This window comes from Chiloscyllium plagiosum, chromosome 19, assembly GCF_004010195.1.
Source record: "Chiloscyllium plagiosum isolate BGI_BamShark_2017 chromosome 19, ASM401019v2, whole genome shotgun sequence".
NCBI lineage: Eukaryota > Metazoa > Chordata > Chondrichthyes > Orectolobiformes > Hemiscylliidae > Chiloscyllium > Chiloscyllium plagiosum.
Genome location: NC_057728.1, coordinates 24,565,391 through 24,584,640, shown reverse-complemented (window position 1 = coordinate 24,584,640; position 19,250 = coordinate 24,565,391). Strand labels below are relative to the sequence as shown.

Below are 19,250 nucleotides of genomic sequence, written 5' to 3'. Positions count from 1 at the left end.
TCCTCTACATCGGAGAGACCAATCGCAAACTCAAGGAAAGGTTCAGGGAACATCTCTTGTCCATATGCACCAACCAACCCTCCCTTCATTTGGCCACCCATTTCAACTCCCTGTAATTATGCTGCCCTTTTAAGGTTATTTTGCCCTTTTTTTCCCAAGGCATCATAAAGGCAGAGGTGCTAATATGTCTGAACTGGCTACTTTAATAACGGCTAACAGATACTGCCTAAGTCAACAATCAGAGAAGAACTTTAAGGACTTTTAAAAAACATTTGTACAATGAAAGGGGAGTGGCCAGTTCTCTCAGTTCAGGGATTTTTAGTTTAGTTTCCAGCTGGGGGCACAGAGAAACAGCTGCTGGGAAAAGAGGTTCCATGCTGTTTCTCCCTCTGACATCTCTCTTGTAAGAACCTGTGTTTGAATTTATCTTTTTGCCAAGGGGTGTGTTTATGGGGACATTGTAGGAAATTCAAACAGTATCATTACGTTGAGGTAGAGTGCTTGGGTTTTCGGATAGATTAAGTTATTCTATATTCTGTTCTCTTTTGTTCGTGTTTCATTCGGTAGTCTGTAAATAAATTCTGTTTGTTTGAAACTGAATTGTTTGATTAATTGCATCGCTCCTGGAATATCCACCTTAAATCTGCTGAAAACAACTAGAAAAGTTAAGATCTGGGCTACCTTCTTGAACTGTTTTGAGGGAGTCTAGCCTGGTCCATAACATCCCCCTCCCACTCCCCCGATGACATGTCCATTCTGGGCCTCCTCCACTGCTTAAAGAAGGCCACCCACAAACTGGAGGAGGAACACCTCATCTTCTGCCTCGAGAGTATACAACCACATGACCGTTTCCAAATCTCCCCTCCCCCACCCAATCCCACATCCACCCCTCCGACTTGGCTCACCGCCATGATCTGATGTATCTATCCATCTTCCTTCCCACATTCCACCAACCTATCACAATCACCTCCTACCTTCGCCCATCTATCGCCATCCCACCTACCTCTCCGTTAGCCCCACCCCCCATTTATTTCTTAGCACCCTTCCCCCTCCCCAGTCTTGATGAAGGGTTATGCCTGAAATGACATTTCTCTTGCTCCTCAGATGCTGCCTGACCTACTGTGTTTTTCCAGCATCACACTTCCTTGACTCTTCTCCAGCATCTGCAATTCCATCTTCTAGTTGCATCTGTCAGCATTTATTGGGTAGCCTCCCTGTGGCAAAGTGCCCCTGCATTGCTGATAGAATAGTGAGATGAGGCCTAAAATGGCAACTTAAGAGTCTCAATTGAGCTCCAGGTGGGAAGGATGCATTCATCTTCCTTTGCCCTTATGTAATGGCAGTGGACACTCTTCCTTCACCTTTCCTTTTGATTCTGTGCCCACATACCCCAATGTCTCCTATTCTAAAGGAATCTTTACTGGACAGACATCTTTAGTCAAAATACTGAATGTGATAATCATCTTTATAAAAGTCCTCCTGTACTTGGTGAGAGTAGAAGCAAGTATCTCTGTGTCCCCTTCAACTTTCTGATGTCCATCTTTGAAATGAAGTTAGAGATGTCTCCTCTCGTCAGTCCACTATCCACAACAGTCGCAGGTTTATGGATCGGTATGTGCCTCCTTGTTTGGAGGCAAACATCTTAGTTGCTGCAATTAGCAAGCTGCTTGGGGAACCCATTCTATGTAGCAATTCCATGGAGCACAGAGTCTTGCTTCAACTCAGTGATCACGGCGACCTCCAGGGTTACAAAGTGGGAGCTCTGTTACATGGTCAATAATGGCCTCCAACACATCTTCCCCCACTTCCTGCACCTCTGCCCTTGAAACCTAACTCTCCAACCTCAAAAAGGATAGACCCCACCCCGAGCCCTCAACTTCCAACACACCTAATCTTCGGATACAGTGCATTATCCTCAGTCATTTCTGCCATCTACCATCAGACCCCACCACCAGAGATATATTTCCGTCCACATGGCTATTACCATTCCGCAGACACCATTCCTCCTGTGACTCCCTCATTAGGTCCATACGTCCCACCAACCCACCCTAAACTCCCGTTAGCTTCCCTTGTCGCTGAAAGGAGTGTAAAGTCTGCACTGACACCTCCCTCATCTCCGACCAAAGCCCCAAAAGATCCTTCTACATCCGGCAGAGATTTTCCTGCACATCCAAACACTTCATTTACTGTGTCCGTTGTTCTCGATGTGGCCTCCTCTACACTGGGGAGACAGGACTCCAAATGGTGGAATGTTTCAGAGAACATCTCTGGGACACACACCAAACAGCCCCATGCCCCATGGCCGATTACTTCAACTCCCCCTCCCACTTCTCCAAGTCTAGTCCTGGGCCTCCTCCATTGCCAAATCCAAGCCACCTGATGCCTGGAGGACAAACACCTCATCTTCCACCTTGGGACCCTCCAACCACAAGGCATCAATGTCAATTTCACCAGTTTCCTCAACTCAACTGCCCCCACCTCATCCCAGATCTGACCGTCCAACTTGGCACCACCCTCTTGAACTGTCCTACCTGTTCACCTTCCTTCCCACCTATCTGCTCCATCCTCCCCTCCAACCTACCACCATCACCCCCCACCTGCATCTACCTATCGCCTTCCCAACTACCTTCCCCCCAGGCCCACCCACACTCTCCTATTTATCTGTCAGCAGCACCCCCCACCCCAAATTCCAGATAAAGGGCTTTTGCCCATCGATTCTTTTGCTCTTTGGATACTGCCTGACCTGCTGTGCTTTTCCATCACCACACTTTTCTGCTCTACTACTTGACATGCAATGCCATAGCAAGGTCTGATGTTGACTATTTGGAGATAGCTGGCATGAGCCTTTAAGAATAATGATGATGTGAACCTGTGGAGCAAGGTCAAAGATCCCGCTGTGTCTGATAATCTAATTATATGCCACATTTTTGACCACTCACTTAGCCTATCAGTCTTCCTTTGCAGATTTTTTATGTCCTCATTACAACATGTATCATCAGCAAATTTAATACTTTGTACTTTGCCCACCCCTCCAAGTGATTAATACAGGAAACAAAAAATTTGAGACCCTCGGACTGACCTTTGTGGCACTCCACTAGTTACATCTTTCCAACCTTAAAAGACTGATTAATCTTGACTCTCTATTATGTGTGTTTACAATCCTCAGTCTGTGATAATACATTATCCCCAAGACTATTTTCTTCAATAACATTTAATGTTGCAACTTATCAAATGCCTTCTGGAAATTCAAATACACTAATCTACTGGTTTGCTATGTCTATTTTGCTCATTATGTCCTCAAAGTACTCTAGAAAATTTGTCAAACATGATTTTCCTTTCAAAAATTATGATGACTCTCTGTTCAATTGCATTAAGCTTTTCTTAAACATGCTGCTACTTTCTCCTTGATAATGGACTCTAGCACTTTCTCAATATTGTGTTGAAATCTGTTCCACCTGCCTCTTCCCTGTCTGTAGCCTTGTTTCATCTCTGATGGTTGCCCCTTTTCCTGGTCTTAGGGTCCTATCTTTCCTCATGATCTGGACAATGTGATCCCATGGTTAAAGAAAGATTATTGAGGTCTATCACTGTTAATCCTCCTCACCTCTATCTAGATGTTCCCATTCTTCACTGATTCTGCTCGGCAGTTTTTCAGTATCCTGTGCCTGATCATTTGGATGGAGAATGATGTAATTGAACAAATTTATGAACCTCAGGTACATGGAAACCAGATCCTCACCTTTTGCTTGCTTGCACTCATAAAATTTCTGTTGTAACTATGTCAGGCTACTGCTGTGCCCAACAACACTTGTGTGCAGAAAGTCTTTGGCTACAGACTTGTTTGAACACCTTTCCCATATTCCCTGCAAGGGTTTTCTGATTAAATGTTCCATCATGAAGATGGCATGCCCACTTACATTGAGGCCCCGGTCGCTGGAAACAGCAGTGTCCTTAATCCAGTCTTCAATCACTAGATTGTCAGTCGACCCTGAATCTGTCCACCATCCTAATTTTCAGTAAGTAGAATATCTGACCAGGCATACTACTTCCTTCCTTTCTAATATCAAGGGAATGCACAAGAGAATGCTCTGTCTGGGCCTGGCCTAAAGGTCCAAGTGCCTCCACCAATACCTAAACTTCCAATGATCTGCGAACAGCTTCAGCTTCCCTCAGAGACATTGCCAGTTTCCAGTCCGACATCTTGGCTAGGTACCAATCAACCTTTGCCTGCCTGTGTTTAATGCCTGGGCTGTGGAATCCTGCTGATTACATCAGAAATTTAACATGAATTTGAACACAGCTGAAAGATTATGAAGCATTATGACATTATGAATTATGATTCTTTATTCCACTGGACTCAGGTCATCAGAAACTACAAAGGGATATTAACAATAAACAAATAACTATTTACATTAGGTACATGGAATGATCATGTCGCCTGCATTAGGCTGAGGAATTCCTTTGTCTGCCCTCTCTTCTTATTAGCCCTCTCCCCACCAAAGACATTCTATTTCCTAGTGAGAGCTCCAATTTCTCCAGTTGTCCTCTCTCACTGACACCACTTGCTGCTGAAGTTTCCATTGCATTCCAATGCTAAAATGGAGCAGCTACAAAATCTGCTTGGACAATTGAACTGATTGGGCCCATAGACAAGATCTCATGACCTGATGTCTTAAAACTAGACATGGTCAAACAAAACATTTAAGTATAGACAAATATGAACTGTAAGTTGTTTCATGGTGAATCCAAGTCAATAAAACTGATTGTTCAGAGTGATCTCGTTCAACAAAATTTATGGATTTTAAAATGTAGCTAGTATCATAGTATTTCCTGTAGGAGAAAGTGGGAAATATTGTTCCTTGGCATGGGAAGCTGAGAAAATGAGAGAAGTAAGAAGTACTCTGCTGAAACTTTTGCACATGTTGAGATGGTTAATGTATAATCTCTAACAATATTTTTGATATCAAGGAGATGTTGAAGAAACCATAACTATTGAATAAGTGAAAGTGAGCACTGCAAATGCTGGAGATTAAAATCAAGAGTGTGATAGTGGAAAAGCACAGCAGGTCGGGGAGCATCCGAGGATCAGGAATGGGCTGATGAAGGGCTTTTGCCCGAAACGTTGATTTTACTGTTCCTTGGATGCTGCCTGAACTGCTGTGCTCTTCCAGCACCACTAATCCAGAATTTTGCCCGAAACGTCAATTTTCCTGCTCCTCAGATGCTGCCTGACCTGCTCTGCTTTTCCAGTACCACACTCATAATTGTTGAATGTTAAATAGATAACTTCTCTGAGATAATATGCACTCAAAGAATTGTTACAAAGAAGAAAACATTAAAATCAATATTTTGAGTTTGAAACGAATACTAGAGAAAGAAAACTCGAAACTCAAATCAATAAATAGTTCCACCATGGTTAGGATTTGGCGCACTCACTGCTGCAGTCTGGGCTTGATTCTAGGTCAAGGAATGACCGTTTAACTCTCCAGGTCAAAATGTCCATATAAAGCATACCAGAATTTCAAAAGAGTTGGGGAATTTCAAGAATTTCAAAAGAGATGAATATTGTGGCTATCTGTAAGGAGAAGACGCTGGGGACGCTGAAAGGTCTGAAGGTGGACAAATCACTCGGATCATATCAACTACACCTGAGGGTTCTGGAGGAGACAGCTGTGAAGATATTAGAGGCATTGTTGGTAATCATTCAGGAAACAACTGGAATCCGGGAGGGTCCCAGAGGACTGGAAAATGGTTAATGTAACACACTTTTTAAGAAGGGAGTGAGGTAGATCACCAAAAATTGTAGGCCGTATACCCTGACCTCAATTGTTGATAAGAATTTAAGAGTCCTATGAAGGACCAGAGTGTGGAGTAATTAAAAATACATGGCTGAGTCAGCATGCCTTCATGAGTGGAGATAATGCCCAATAAATCTGTTAGAACTCTTTGAGGAGGTAATGAGCAAGTGAGACAAAGGAGAGCCATTAGACCCAATTTATTTGAATTTCCAGAAGCTTTTTGACAAGGTGCCACACAGGAGGCTGATAAATAAGATAAGAGTCCATGGTGTTAGGGGTAAGTTACTAGCATGGATAGAGGATTGGCAGAAGGCAGTGTGTGGAAGCAAAGGGATCTTTTTCAGGATGGTAGCTGGTGATGAGTGGAGTTTCATAGGAATCAGTTTTGGGGTCACAACTATTCTTTTTTACATTAATGACCTGGACAAAGGAACTGAGGGAATTGCTGCTAAATTTGCAGATGACACAAAGTTATGTTGAGGGACAGGTGACATTGAGAAGGTAGGGAAGGACTGCAGAAGGACTTGGACACGATAGGAGAGTGGAATAAAATGTGGGAGAGTTAGGTTATGCACTTTGTTCGGAAAAATAGAGGTGTGAACTATTTTCTAAATGGGGAAAGGCTTCGGAAATCTGAAGTACAAAGGGGTATGGCTATTTCTGCTCTTATATCTGATGGTCTTATGATACAAATCATTAACTGTCTTATTTGTTTTACCAAAATGAAAACTTTCAGTGAGGTGGGAATCCTAGGAGCTGCATGCCTTGTGATATAAGTCTTGGTTTGTAAGATTTGTTTCTCCCTCTTCAGTAGCTTCTTTTTATCTTGTCTGAATGTTTGTACTTGTCAGTTTTATGTTTTTTAAGAATGAAGAGGATCTGTTGCTGTTGAAAATAATGTCAGTTGAACGTATATATTTGCTATATGCTCTATTTGTGAAGGCAGTTGATACTAACTGGGGAAAGTGCAACTGTTGTGTCCCTACCTCTAAAGTAGGGACACTACAGGGCTCAAGGCTCAAGCTACAAGGCTCAAGTCCTGTCTGCCCTGGAGGTGCAATAACATACCCAAGCAGGTTAATTTTAAAGAATAAGGACTAGATTTCACCTGGGAGAGGCTGCTCAGTGGAAGCAAAAAGTAATTTGTACTTATGCTGTACAGAGTATAATGAACCTATGTGGAAGACAGACAGGCTCCTACTTATTCTGTTGCCAGATACATTTTTACCAGATTAACATCTTCCTCCCTGAGGAATTGTATTTTCTCATTCCCACCTCCACCATTAACTCCTCTACTTTCAGGAAATACCTTTCAGTTCCCTGCTGAATGTAGAGGTACTTGGCAGTGTAAAGAGGTTGGCAGGAGTGAGGCACATGTTCAGCCTTGCACTATTATCATGTTAAGAGCTGGGGACAACAAATTTACATGCTCATCTTCAATGGAATCAACATAATCTGATTGCAAATTGAAATCCCCCACACTCAAAAACTAGGCTAAGCCAACTTTTCGCACAGCATCTTTGCAAATTAGATTCACACACCTTGGAAACAGGCTCTCAGCCCAACTTGTCCATGCTGACCAGCCTTCCTAAACTGAACTAGTCCCATTTGCTTATGATGACCCATATCCCTCTAAACTTATCTACACACCTGTCCAAATGTCTTTTAAATGTTGTAATTGTACCCACCTCTACCTCTTTGTCTGGCAGCTTGTTCCAATACGCACCGCCCTCTGTGTGAATAAGTTGCCCTTTAAGTCCCTTTTAAATCTTTCCCTTCTCATCTTAACCTATGCCCTCAAGGTTTAGACTCCCCATTCCCTGGGAAAAAGACCTTGACTATTCACCTTACCTATGTCCTTCATGATTTTATAAATCTCTACGACGTCACCCCTCAACCTTCTACATTCCAGAGGAAAAAAGTCTGAGCCTATCCAGCCTCTCCTTTTAATACAAACCTTCCAATCTTATCTTTGTAAATCTTTTTTGCACTCTTTCCAGTTTAATAATGTCCTTCCAATAGCAGGGTGACCAGAATTTTTACATCATGCTCCAAATGTGACCGTACCAATTTCTTGCACAGCTGTAACATGATGTCCCAACTCCTGCACTCAATACTCTGACCGGTGAAGGCAAGGGTGATAAATGTGTTTTTCACTACCTTGTCTACCTGTGACACCACTTTCAAGGAACTATGTACCTGCACCTTAGGTCCCTCAGTTCAAAAACACTCTCTAGGGCTCTACCATGAATTGATAAATCCTGCCCTGGTTTGTCTTCCCAAAATGCAACATCTTGCATTTATCTGCATTAAACTCCATCTACCATTTCATGGTCCACTAGCCAAGTTGATCAAGATCCCGTTGTACTCTTAGCCTTCTTCACTGTCCACTGTACCACCAATTTTGGTGTCATCTGCAAACCTACTATATTCTTATCCAAATCGTCTATATAAATGACAAATGACAGTGGACCCAGCACTGATCCTAGTGGCCCACTGCTGGTCACAGATCTGGAGTATAGAAAAACAACCCTCGACCACACCCTCTGTCTCATTTTGTCAAGCCAATTTTGTATCCAATTGATTAGCTCTTCTGGATCTCATATGATCTAGCCTTACAAACCAGTCTACCATATGGTACCTTGTTGAAGGCCTTGCAAAAGTCCATGTAGATAATGTCTATTGCACTGCCTACATCTAGCTTCTTGGTCACCTCTTAACATGATTTCCCATGTACAAAGCCATGCTGCCTATCCCTAATCAGCCTTACCTTTCAAATGCATGTAGATCCTTTCTCTCAGAATCCCCTCCAAAAACTTACCCACCACTGACATTAGGCTCACTAGTCTGTGGTTCCCTGGCTTTTCCTTGTAGCCTTTCTTCAATTATTGCAAAACATTAGCTACTCTCCATTCTTCTGACATCTCTCCACGGCTATCAATAATACCTCTGCTAGGAGACCTGCAATTTGTTCCCTAGCTTTCCACAATGTTCTGGGATACACTTGAATGAGGTGCTGTGGATTTACGAACCTTTGGTTCAGAGTCTCTATGCCTTACAAAAGGCCTAAGCAGTAACAAGCTAGTATTGCCCTGCATGACAATGTTAAGTAAGTTTTAGCATGTATTTAACCCACGCTACAAACTGTCACTCCCAGACATCAAATGTAAACTTAAGTCACCTACATACACAAGAGAAATAATGAATGCAAAGATGAAAGGTAGTCTCTTAAACATGGTAACAAATAGAAACAGTGAATAGTAATAGTAAACTTACCGCCCCTACTAAACTACTAGCACTGCCATGAAACTCTGTTCCGGTTTCCCTGAAAGGATAAGGTACATTCAGAGAGACTGGCCTGGTTTTTTTGTTATTTCCAGTTGAGTTGTCAGAGTTCCATGAGCTACAGTTTACTGATGGAAGGCTGCTGTTTAGTTTCTCGTAGGATTCAATGCCATCAAGAAATAATGTTGGAATACGATGTTGCAATCTCCTTCTACTACATGGAGTTGTTGGAGGTGTGGCGCACACTCTGGAAAATTGTGTTGGAGAATGGCTTCTCCTCAGCAGTGGATTTAGTCCTGCAACAGCCAATGCCTGTATGATGAAAATAAATACTCTTGAGACACATACAGATACAACAGGATCACTTTCTTTTGTTTTGAAAAGCATTTTCACCACTGTGTGAAACAATTAACTTTACAAAGTGCTATTCATATCAAATATCCTTTACTTTTACAAAAATAAAATGTTATATCAGACCATGGCCTCTGACCATAAGTAGAGCATTTCACCACATTTGCAAAGCATGTTGGGATCATTGACAAAATTTTGTGCAATCTGCAATTTGTGCTAAATTTTGCTAAAGTGCTGAATACTGCAGGAGCAAGCTGGATAAACAGAATGTGACCATTAGCAAGTGAAACCACAAATTCAATAAAACCAGTGACTGCAGACTCAGCAGACAGATACCTGTGTAAGGGATGACATTCTATCTGAAGAACTGTTTACGTAATTTTATCTGAAACTGTGTGCTTTACTGTGGTTAAGGGCATAAAGGGCTTTTGATCTCTTTAATCAGGGAGACGGCTTGGTCAAAACCCTGCGTTTAGTGTGACCTCATCTCCTAAAAGCTTTTACTTGTGATTTGACTTGTTACTAAATCTGATTCTCGTGTAATTTTATCTACAACAGGGCAGTAATTGGCCGGGTTGGATTTGTGCTACTTTTTTGTCTGGGGCACATCTGGTCAATTTTCCACATTGTCACTTCCATAATGTAGCTGTCCTGGAACAGTTGGTCTAGGAATGTGGCAGGTCCTAGAGCACAAGTCTTCAGTATTACTGCTGAAATGTTGTCAGAGCCCATATCCTTTGCAGTGTCCAGTACCTCCAACCATTTCTTGATATCAAGTGGAGTGAATTGAATTGGTCGAAGATTGGCAGTGTGATACTGGCTACCATCCAGAGAAAGCCGAGATAGATCATCCACTCAGCAGTTCTGGCCGATGATTGCTGCGAAGGCTTCGGTCTTACCTTTTGCACTGTTGTTCTAGGCTCTTCCAATTTTGAGGATGGGGATATTTGTGGAGTCGCCTCTTCTACTGAGTTGTCCACCACCATTCATGATTGGATGTGGCAGTGTAGTAGAGCTTAGACCTGATCCGTTGGTTGTGGAACACTTAATTCTGTCCATCACTTGCTGCTTATGTTGTCTGGCATAACGTCACCCTAAGTTGACACCTCATTTTTAGATATGCTTGCAGGTACTCCTTGCATGACCTCCATTAAACCAGAGTTGATCTCCTGGCACAATGGTAATTGTTGAATGGGGGATATGCTGGACTATGAGGTTGTAGATCGTGTCGGAGTACAATACTGCTGCTGTTGATGCCCCACAGTACCTCATGGATGCCCAGACTTGAGTTGTTAGATCTGCTCAAAGTCTGTCCCATTTAGCACAATGTTAGTGCCATATAACATGTTGGAAGGTATTCTCATTATGAAGGTGGGACCTCATCTCCACAAGGATTGTGTAATGATCATTCTTACTGACACTCTCTGGAATAGATGTATCTGCAGCAGGCAACTTGGTGAGGAAGAGGTCAAGTATGTTTTTCCCTCATTGGTTCCATCACCACACATGCTGCAGACCCAGTCAAGCAGCTATGTTCTTTCGGACCTGATCATAGAACATAGAAAAATACAGTGCAGAACAGGCACCGACCCGTGAACTATTCTCAGCTCATCCCCATCATCATTCATGTGCTCATCCAAGGATTGTTTAAATCTCCATAATGTGGCTGAGTTAACTACATTGGCAGGTAGGGCATTCCACGCCCTTACCATTCTCTGAGTAAAGAGCCTGCCTCTGACATTTGTATTAAATCTATCACCCTGCAATTCGTAGTTATGCCCTCTGGTACAAGCTGACATCATCATCCTAGGAAAAAGATTTTCACTGTCTATCCTATCTAATCCTCTGATAATCTTGTATGCCTCTATCAAATCCCCTCTTAGCCTTCTTCTTTGCAATGAGAACAGACCCAAGTCTCTCAGCCTTTCCTCATAAGATCTTCCCTCCAGACCAGGCAACATCCTCGTAAATCTCCTTTGCACCTTTTCCAATGCTTCCACATCCTTCCCAAAATATGGCTACCAGAACTGTACACAATATTCCAAGTATGGCCGCACTAACCTTTCTAATAGTTGCAGCATAATATTGCGGCCCTGGAACTCAATCCCTCTACTAATAAAACCTAACACACTGCATGCCTTCTTAACAGTAGCTCAATCAGCAGTGCTGCTGCCAAGCCAATCTTGGTGGTGTGTATTGAAATTCCCACCCTTGCCACCATCAGTACTTCCTCCAAAGTGGTGCCCATCTTGGAGGAGTTACTGATTCATCAAGAGGGAGGACGGTACATGATAACCATCAGGAGGTTTCCTTGTCTGTGCTTAACCCAGTGCTATGAGGCTTCATGAGGTCTGAAGTCAATGCTGAGGAGACTCAGGGCAACTGGGAGATCGTTACCTCTGCTAGGTCTGCCCTGCTGGTGGGACCAGGATTTATTCAGGGATGCTGATGATGGTGTCTGGGACACTGCCTGTGAGGTATGATTCCATGAGTATGACTATGTCAGGCTGTTGCTTGACTATTCTGTGAGACAGCTCTCCTAATTTTGGCACTAGCCACCAGTTATTAGTAAGGAGGGCTTTGCAGGGTCAACAGGATGTTTTCACTGCTGTTGTTTCCAGTGTTTAGCCTGATACCAGGTGGTCCATCTGGTTTCTTTGTTAAGACTTCTTAGCAATTGTTACAACTGAGTAGCTGGCAAGGCCATTTCAGAGGGAGGTTGAGAGTCAAACACATTGCTGTGGCTCTGGAGTCACATGTGGCCAGACCATGTAAGGATGGCACTTTTTCGTTCTTGAAGGATATTAGTGAATCCGATGAGTTTTTTCCAACAATTGACGATGGTATAATGTCATTAATAGATATTTAATTCCAGATATTTTTATTAAATTTGAATTCCACCATTTGCCACAGTGGGATTTGAACCCAGTCTCCTGGAATATTAACTAAGTTTCTGGGCTAATAGCCTTGTGCAAATATCACTAGGTCATGGCGTCTCCAGTTGGGACTGTTTCCAGGTCTCTGTCTCACTCTTGCAGAAGAAGCAGCTACAGCTCCTGAAGGGGCTTCTAAATAGCCGAGGGCATATTGGGTAGTCAATTAGTGGGGGTGGAGGAGTAAAAGAGGTGGGACAAAAAATGCTCAATATAAACTGATTATGGAAGCCATCTTTGTTGCTGTTTCATGAAACTGTTGCAGCATTATTGCAGAACTGGGAAAGTAACAGTGCTGGAATGCAGGAAGGAGTGCCAATAATTTTGCTAATGCCAAACTGAAGGCTTTCTTTGAGACATTAATGAAGTTGAGGGAGGTGCTCTTATTGGTGGTAGGCGAAGGTTCCCAAATCAAGAAATTTGTGGTTGAGGTGGTAGAAGACACATTAAATGAATTTGGAGAAGTACAGACAAAGGTTCAATGACCTTCACTCTGGTGAAGGGAGTGCTTGACAGACCTGTGGATTTTAAATCTCCAGCAGACACGCCAAACTGGGAGCCTTGCATGTTTCTTTGGAACATGGGATAAAAGTATCAATTTAATTTGCACCTACTGACCTCTTGGCAAGGCTCAGAGCCATAGAGCTATTGAGGACATGCGAGCACTGTAACAGACAACTACTTCTCAAAATGCCATAGACGCCAAAAGTGCCTTATCTTTCCCTCCCAAAGGGTTTGGACAGTAAGCGAACTCTTCACCATACACACTGCAATGAAAGAGAGCACTGGAGATGATAAGATGGTCAGGGAAGATGAGCATGGTAGCCTTTGTGAAGGAAGTAAATGGAAATTGATCAAGAGAGATTCATCATAATATCAGGAGGTATGGAATGTAATGAAGTTCAGTACTGAAAATGCCTTTGTTTTCCAAGGATCATTCTCATGGTCTTTTCTTGTACCTCCTGTAGGTTCAAACACCAAAACACAGAGGAATAAACACAACGAGAAATTCTGATGTCTGCACCAGTTCAGGTATCTCTGCAAAAAGCCACATCCTCCACTAGCTCAGACACGATCACAATCACATAGGTAGGTTATCTTACTGGCAATGGATAAGGTGGCACTGGATGAAGAGCAACCTGGACTGGTGCAAGATAGTGACAGCACTCATCTATGAAGCTCATGTAGTCACAAATTATTTGAAGATTAAGGGAATAGAAGCCTGCACTGTTGACGAACCTACTGCTCAGATAACTGGAATTGCCTGTGTGTTTTTATGTCCAGGTTGCTCCCTCTTTGGTGGTATGGTATAGACGGTATGGCCTTAATGTATTTCCTGTTCCTTATTGTTCTCCTTTGCTCTCCTCGTGCTTGGGGCTCTGCTTTGTCTGTGGAGAATGGTGTTCCTTATTGATATCAGATTCAAAATCTGAGAGCTGTGTGCTTATTGTCTTCCATGTGTTCAGATGGCTTCCCAATTGCACCTGGAAATTTTTCCCTTTCTTCTTTTGCCACAATCATACCAGAACAGTGATTTTTGCACGAAGTGCAGTCAACGCTCTCCATTTGCAATCTGCATAGACCTGATGTGCCAATTTCATGAATCTATTTGCCCAATTTCCCATGGGTAACCAGGACACTTTCTCTCTGCTGTGTTAATTCCATGAACAGGTGCAGAAAATAGTCATGAAGAGTAATAGAATGCTGGCTTTCATATCTAAAAGTTGAAATATAAAGATGCAAACGTAATGCTGCAATTGTACAAAACCCTGAATAGACCTAACTTAGAATACTATGAGCACATCCTGGCACAACATCTTAGAAAGGATGTTTTGGCCTTGGATGGAGTTTAAAACAGGTTCACAAGGACTAGACTTACGGAGTTAAATTATAAAGAGAAATTATACAAATCAGGCCTTTATTCTCCAGAATTTAGAAGATTAAAGGTTAATCTAATTGAGATCTTCATGATATTAACAGGGAAAAACAGGGGAGATAAAGATAAATTATTTGCAATGGTTGAAAATTCTAGAACTGTGGGTATAGTCTGAGAATTAGGGCCAGGCCATTCAGGAAAGATGTTAGAAAGCACTTCTACATGCAAAGGGTTGTGGAACTCTCTTCCTCAAATGGTGGTCAATGCGAATTCAATTGTTAAATTTAAATCTGAGATAGACAGTTTTTTTTATTAAGCAAGAGTATCAAAAAATATGGGCCCAAGGCATGTATATGGAGTTAAGCCATATATCAGCCATGATTTTATTAAATGGTGGAGTGCGCTCAAGGGGCTGAGTGGCCTACTCCTGTATCTATGTTCCATGTATCTGACCCAAAATGCAGGCCATATTTTTGCACCAATATCAGAGCATGCTCCTCAACAAGCTCAGCATGAACTATTTAACGAACTTAATTGCACACATGATCAGACAGGACACGTTCTGAGGCCAGTTTTCCCTCACCCTGATGAAACTAACTTTGTCATTTGCTTGCCTTAGTTCCTACCATCAATGGGACCTAAAATCCATCACTTCTTAACAAAGTGTCCAAAGTTGGGAAATACAAGTCTGGGAGAAAGGAAAAGAAGGATGATTGTCCCTGATTGGAAAAGATGATAAGATCTGTAAAATAAGGACAAAACGAATGGGAGCAGAAGCAGATCATACAGCTGATTGAGCTTATTCCACCATTTTCAATCAGCCTCATTGCTGATCAGGTCTTGATTTTAACCTCAATATTCAGTCTGTTCCCCAAACCCTTGACTTACCTATAACTGAACCCTGAATAAAATTCATAGAAAATAGGAGCAGGCTATTTGGCCTTTCAACCTTCCTTTGCTGTTCATTATGATCATCCAATTCATTAGCATTACTGCTTTTTCAACATAGCCTTTGATCACTATAGTTCTCCCCCACCCATTCAGGTGTCATACCCAACTCCTCCTTGAAACCATACAATGTTTGGCCTTGACTGCTTTCTGTGCTAATAAATTCCACAGACTTACCACTTTCTAGGTGAAGAAATTTCTCCTCATTTCAGTGGTTTACCCTGTAACTTTAGACTGTGACCCGTGATGTTGGACTCTCCTGCCATTGGGTATATACTTTCTGCATCTACCCTGTCTAGTTCTGAGAGACTTTTATGGGTTTTTCTGATATCCCCTCTCATTCTTCTGAACTCCATTGAATACAATTCTAATTAATTCAATCTCTCATGATGCATTAGTTCCACTATCCCAGAAATCAGTCTGGTAAACCTTCACTACACTCCCTCTATAGAAGGAACACCCTTCCTTTGAAAAAGAGACCAAACTTGCCCACAATACTCCAGGTGTAGTCTCACAAAGGCCTCATAGAATTGCAGCATCCCTGCTCCTGTACTCAAACCGTCTTGCTATCAAAGCCAACATACCATTTGCCTTCTTTGCAGTCTGCTGAACTTGCATGCTTACCTTCAGCGACTGGTGTATGATGACACTGAGGTCTTGTTGCACATTTCACTCTCTCAATTTATAACCCTTCAGATAACAATTTGCCTTCCTGCTTTTGCTACCAAAATGGATAACCTCTTATCTAACCACATTATGCTACATCTTTAATGCATCTGCCCACCTCCTAAGATGCTGTTGGGGCCTAAAGTTTCAATAATCTGTAAAACTGGTTCAAACAGATAACTGTGAAGGAATAGCTTTTTCTGGAATCACTTGAATATAATGAAAAGACAGATACATTGCACTGCAGATGATTGGGCCTTCAGGGATATAGCGTAGCTCACTGCTTTAAAGATCTTTGGCCCGGCCTTGCAAATGTATCAAGATTGGTCCAATGGAACCAATGAGGTATCCAGAACATACTGGAGGAGAAACATTGCCTCTATTGACCTCATTGGCTTGAATTTTACAATCTGGGTCAGAATCCCTATTTCTGATTCAGATCAGACAAAAATTTGGCCATTTATCTTTCTAGGACATTGCCAGCTAAATGGCTGAGGCAAGAAACTACATGAATGAAGCAATCCACACCAGCAAACCATGTAGGCAGTAGCAAAGTGGATCATCACAGAAACCATTCCCCCTTTTACGACAATAGCTATATTCCATGTTTAAAGGTCCCAAATTCACTTTGACAGCTACTGAAAGAAAGTAAATGTGTAAGGTAAATGAGGGGTTAGGTTGGCAGATGGTTTGGGGCAGCAGGGTATCAATGGGTGAGGGATACATGTCCCTGGCACGTCAAGTGATTACAGATGCTAGTTGGTGGGGTGTTACATGTATGAGGGAATATAGGTGATAGGTGAATGAGTGGGTACATGTGGTAGTTCATGAGTGAGACGGCAGGGTGTGCCAGTTTGGAACAGCACGTTCAGGAATCCGGGGTTTTAGTTGGTCTGATGTCCATGGGAGAATGGGTTAGGGCTGTTCGGGTGTCCATGGAAGCATAGGTGGAGATTGTTGGGTCAGTTGTCGGTGGGGAGTGAGGGTTTGGGTCAGTTAGATGATTGTGGAGAGTGGGATTTGTTGGGTGGGCATGAGGAGTGGATGGGCTGGGATTGGGTTGATAGGTGGCAAGGTCAGTATGAGTGATTGGGCAGGGGGGGGTCTGTTAAATTGTTGGCCAGGAGTCAGAGTAGTTTTTTTTTAATAGATATTTTTATTAGAAATTTAACATTTTTACAAGTTTACAAAAATAAACAAAACTCTCAGATATAAACATTGATATACAATTAGCTCAAATATACAATAGCCCAAAATTTGACAAAAAAAAACAAAACAACAAAAAAAAAAACCGAAAAGAAAAAAAAAACAAACAAACAAAACTCAACTATCTACTAATCTAACCTACAACTAACCAGAGTGTATATTTAAGTCTCTTACATGCTCGGGATGTGTTAACATCAGATATGATAAAACCCGTATTCGTGCGGGATTCCTCCCCAGAGGGGCCGCGGACCAGCCAGGTTTGTAATCTCAATTAAATAAAAGCCCTTGTTAGGATAGCCGAAATATCTGTATTTATGTAATTCAAAAAGGGCTGCCATATTTTATAAAATAATTCGGTCTTTCGGTGCACCATATTTGTAAGGAAGTCAAGGGGAATACATTCCATAATTAGTCTGTGCCAATTTGAAAGTCCAGGGGGGCCCTCAGCCACCCAGTTCACCAAAATATTTTTCCTTGCACAGAAAGAAAGAATAGAAAATAGTCTCTTCCCGTACGTGTCCAGGGAGGGAAAGTTCGAAAAGCCCAAGAGGAGAGATACGGGGTCCACTTTAATTTCCGTTCCTAAAATTTCTATCAGGGTACTTGCTACTTTAGTCCAATATCCACGGATCTTATGACAGGTCCATAAGCAATATACAAGAGTGCCCACCTCTATTTTGCATTTAGGACACATTGGAGATGCTCCTGCCTTAAATTTTGCCAATCGAACCGGTGCTATATGGGCCCTATGAAGTATCTTCAGCTAGATAGCCTGGGTTCTGTTACAAATAGTAATTCTTCTAGCATTTTCCCAGATATCATTCCACGTTTCTGTGGAGATTTCTAGTCCCAGATCCTGATCCCATATTTTAAGCAGATTATCCATATCTCCCGATACTTCATCATGTAGCAAATGATAAATATTACTGACGGAAGATACCCCCACTGGTCGTAGGACACTACATTCTCTATCGGATTTATAAAGACTATCTAATAACGTAGTCTTCCTGTGTATAAAATCTCGAATGTGGAAGTATCGAAAGAGGTCTCCATTGGGTAATCCGAATTTCTGACGCAGCTGTCCGAAAGACATCAGGACCCCATCTTTAAATAAATCCCCGAGACATGAGATACCCCTGGATCTCCAGAGTTTAAAAGTGGCATCTGTTAACCCCGGTTGGAATCCCCATGCTCCCACTATCGGTGCATAGGGGGATGTTTTATGTGAATTACCCTCATTTTGCCGCATTATATTCCAAGCCTTGATAGTATTTAGTATTATAGGGTTTTTTCAGTGATCTGTAATTATTTTCCTCTTGTCTGAGAATAAAAGGATAATAAGTGGGTATTTTACTTGAGAAGCCTCGATGTCCAACCAGATTGAATGTGGATCAGACAAGACCCAATCAGCTATGTAACTTAATAGGGAACTTAACTGATATTTCCTAAAGTCTGGGAAGCCCAATCCACTCCTTGCCTGTGGAAGCTGTAGCTTCTCCAGCTTAATGAGGGGCCGCCTATGATTCCAGATAAAGGAACCCAGCCAGCCATATAATTTACATAAAGCCGTCCTCGGCAGCATCACCGGAAGCATTCTCATAGGATATAGGAGACGGGGCAGGATATTCATTTTGATTAATGCTATTCTACCCAACCAGGAAATTGGCAGGTCTCCCCATCGCTGGAGGTCCTGCCTTATCCTTTCCAATAAATACACAAAATTAGCCTTATACAACTGACAAAATACTGGAGTAATAAAAATGCCTAAATATAAGAAACCCCCCAGGGACCAGCGAAAGGGAAAAAGGGAACCGTCCGCTAAGCGGGGTATCACAGCAAGGCCACCCATTGGCATAGCCTCCGATTTTGAAAAATTAATTTTATAGCCTGAGAATGCACTAAATGTATTAATAACTTGGATTAAGCGAGGTACGGACATCAGAGGATTACTGAGGAATAGAAGAACAACGTCTGCATAAAGGGTAATTTTATGTTTACCTGTACCAATCCTTCGGGCCACTATATTAGGATCAGCTCGTATAGCATCTGCTAGTGGTTCAATTATTAGCGTGAATAACAATGGCGAGAGGGGACATCCCTGACGGCAGCCCCGACCCACACTGAAGCTATCCGAGCCTAATCCATTGGTAACCACAACTGCTTTAGGATCACTATACAATGTTGAGA

At 42.3% G+C, this 19,250-nt stretch overlaps 1 protein-coding gene across 1 annotated transcript in view; it reads right to left on the bottom strand.

Annotated features, from left to right (window-relative positions):
- Positions 1-19,250, bottom strand: part of cacna1c (calcium channel, voltage-dependent, L type, alpha 1C subunit) — an 890,104-nt gene that overhangs the window by 2,547 nt on the left and 868,307 nt on the right. The window contains exon 47 of the mRNA XM_043708872.1: positions 9,075-9,395. Coding sequence (XP_043564807.1) covers positions 9,075-9,395 — 321 coding nt within the window. The remainder of the gene's footprint in view (positions 1-9,074; positions 9,396-19,250) is intronic.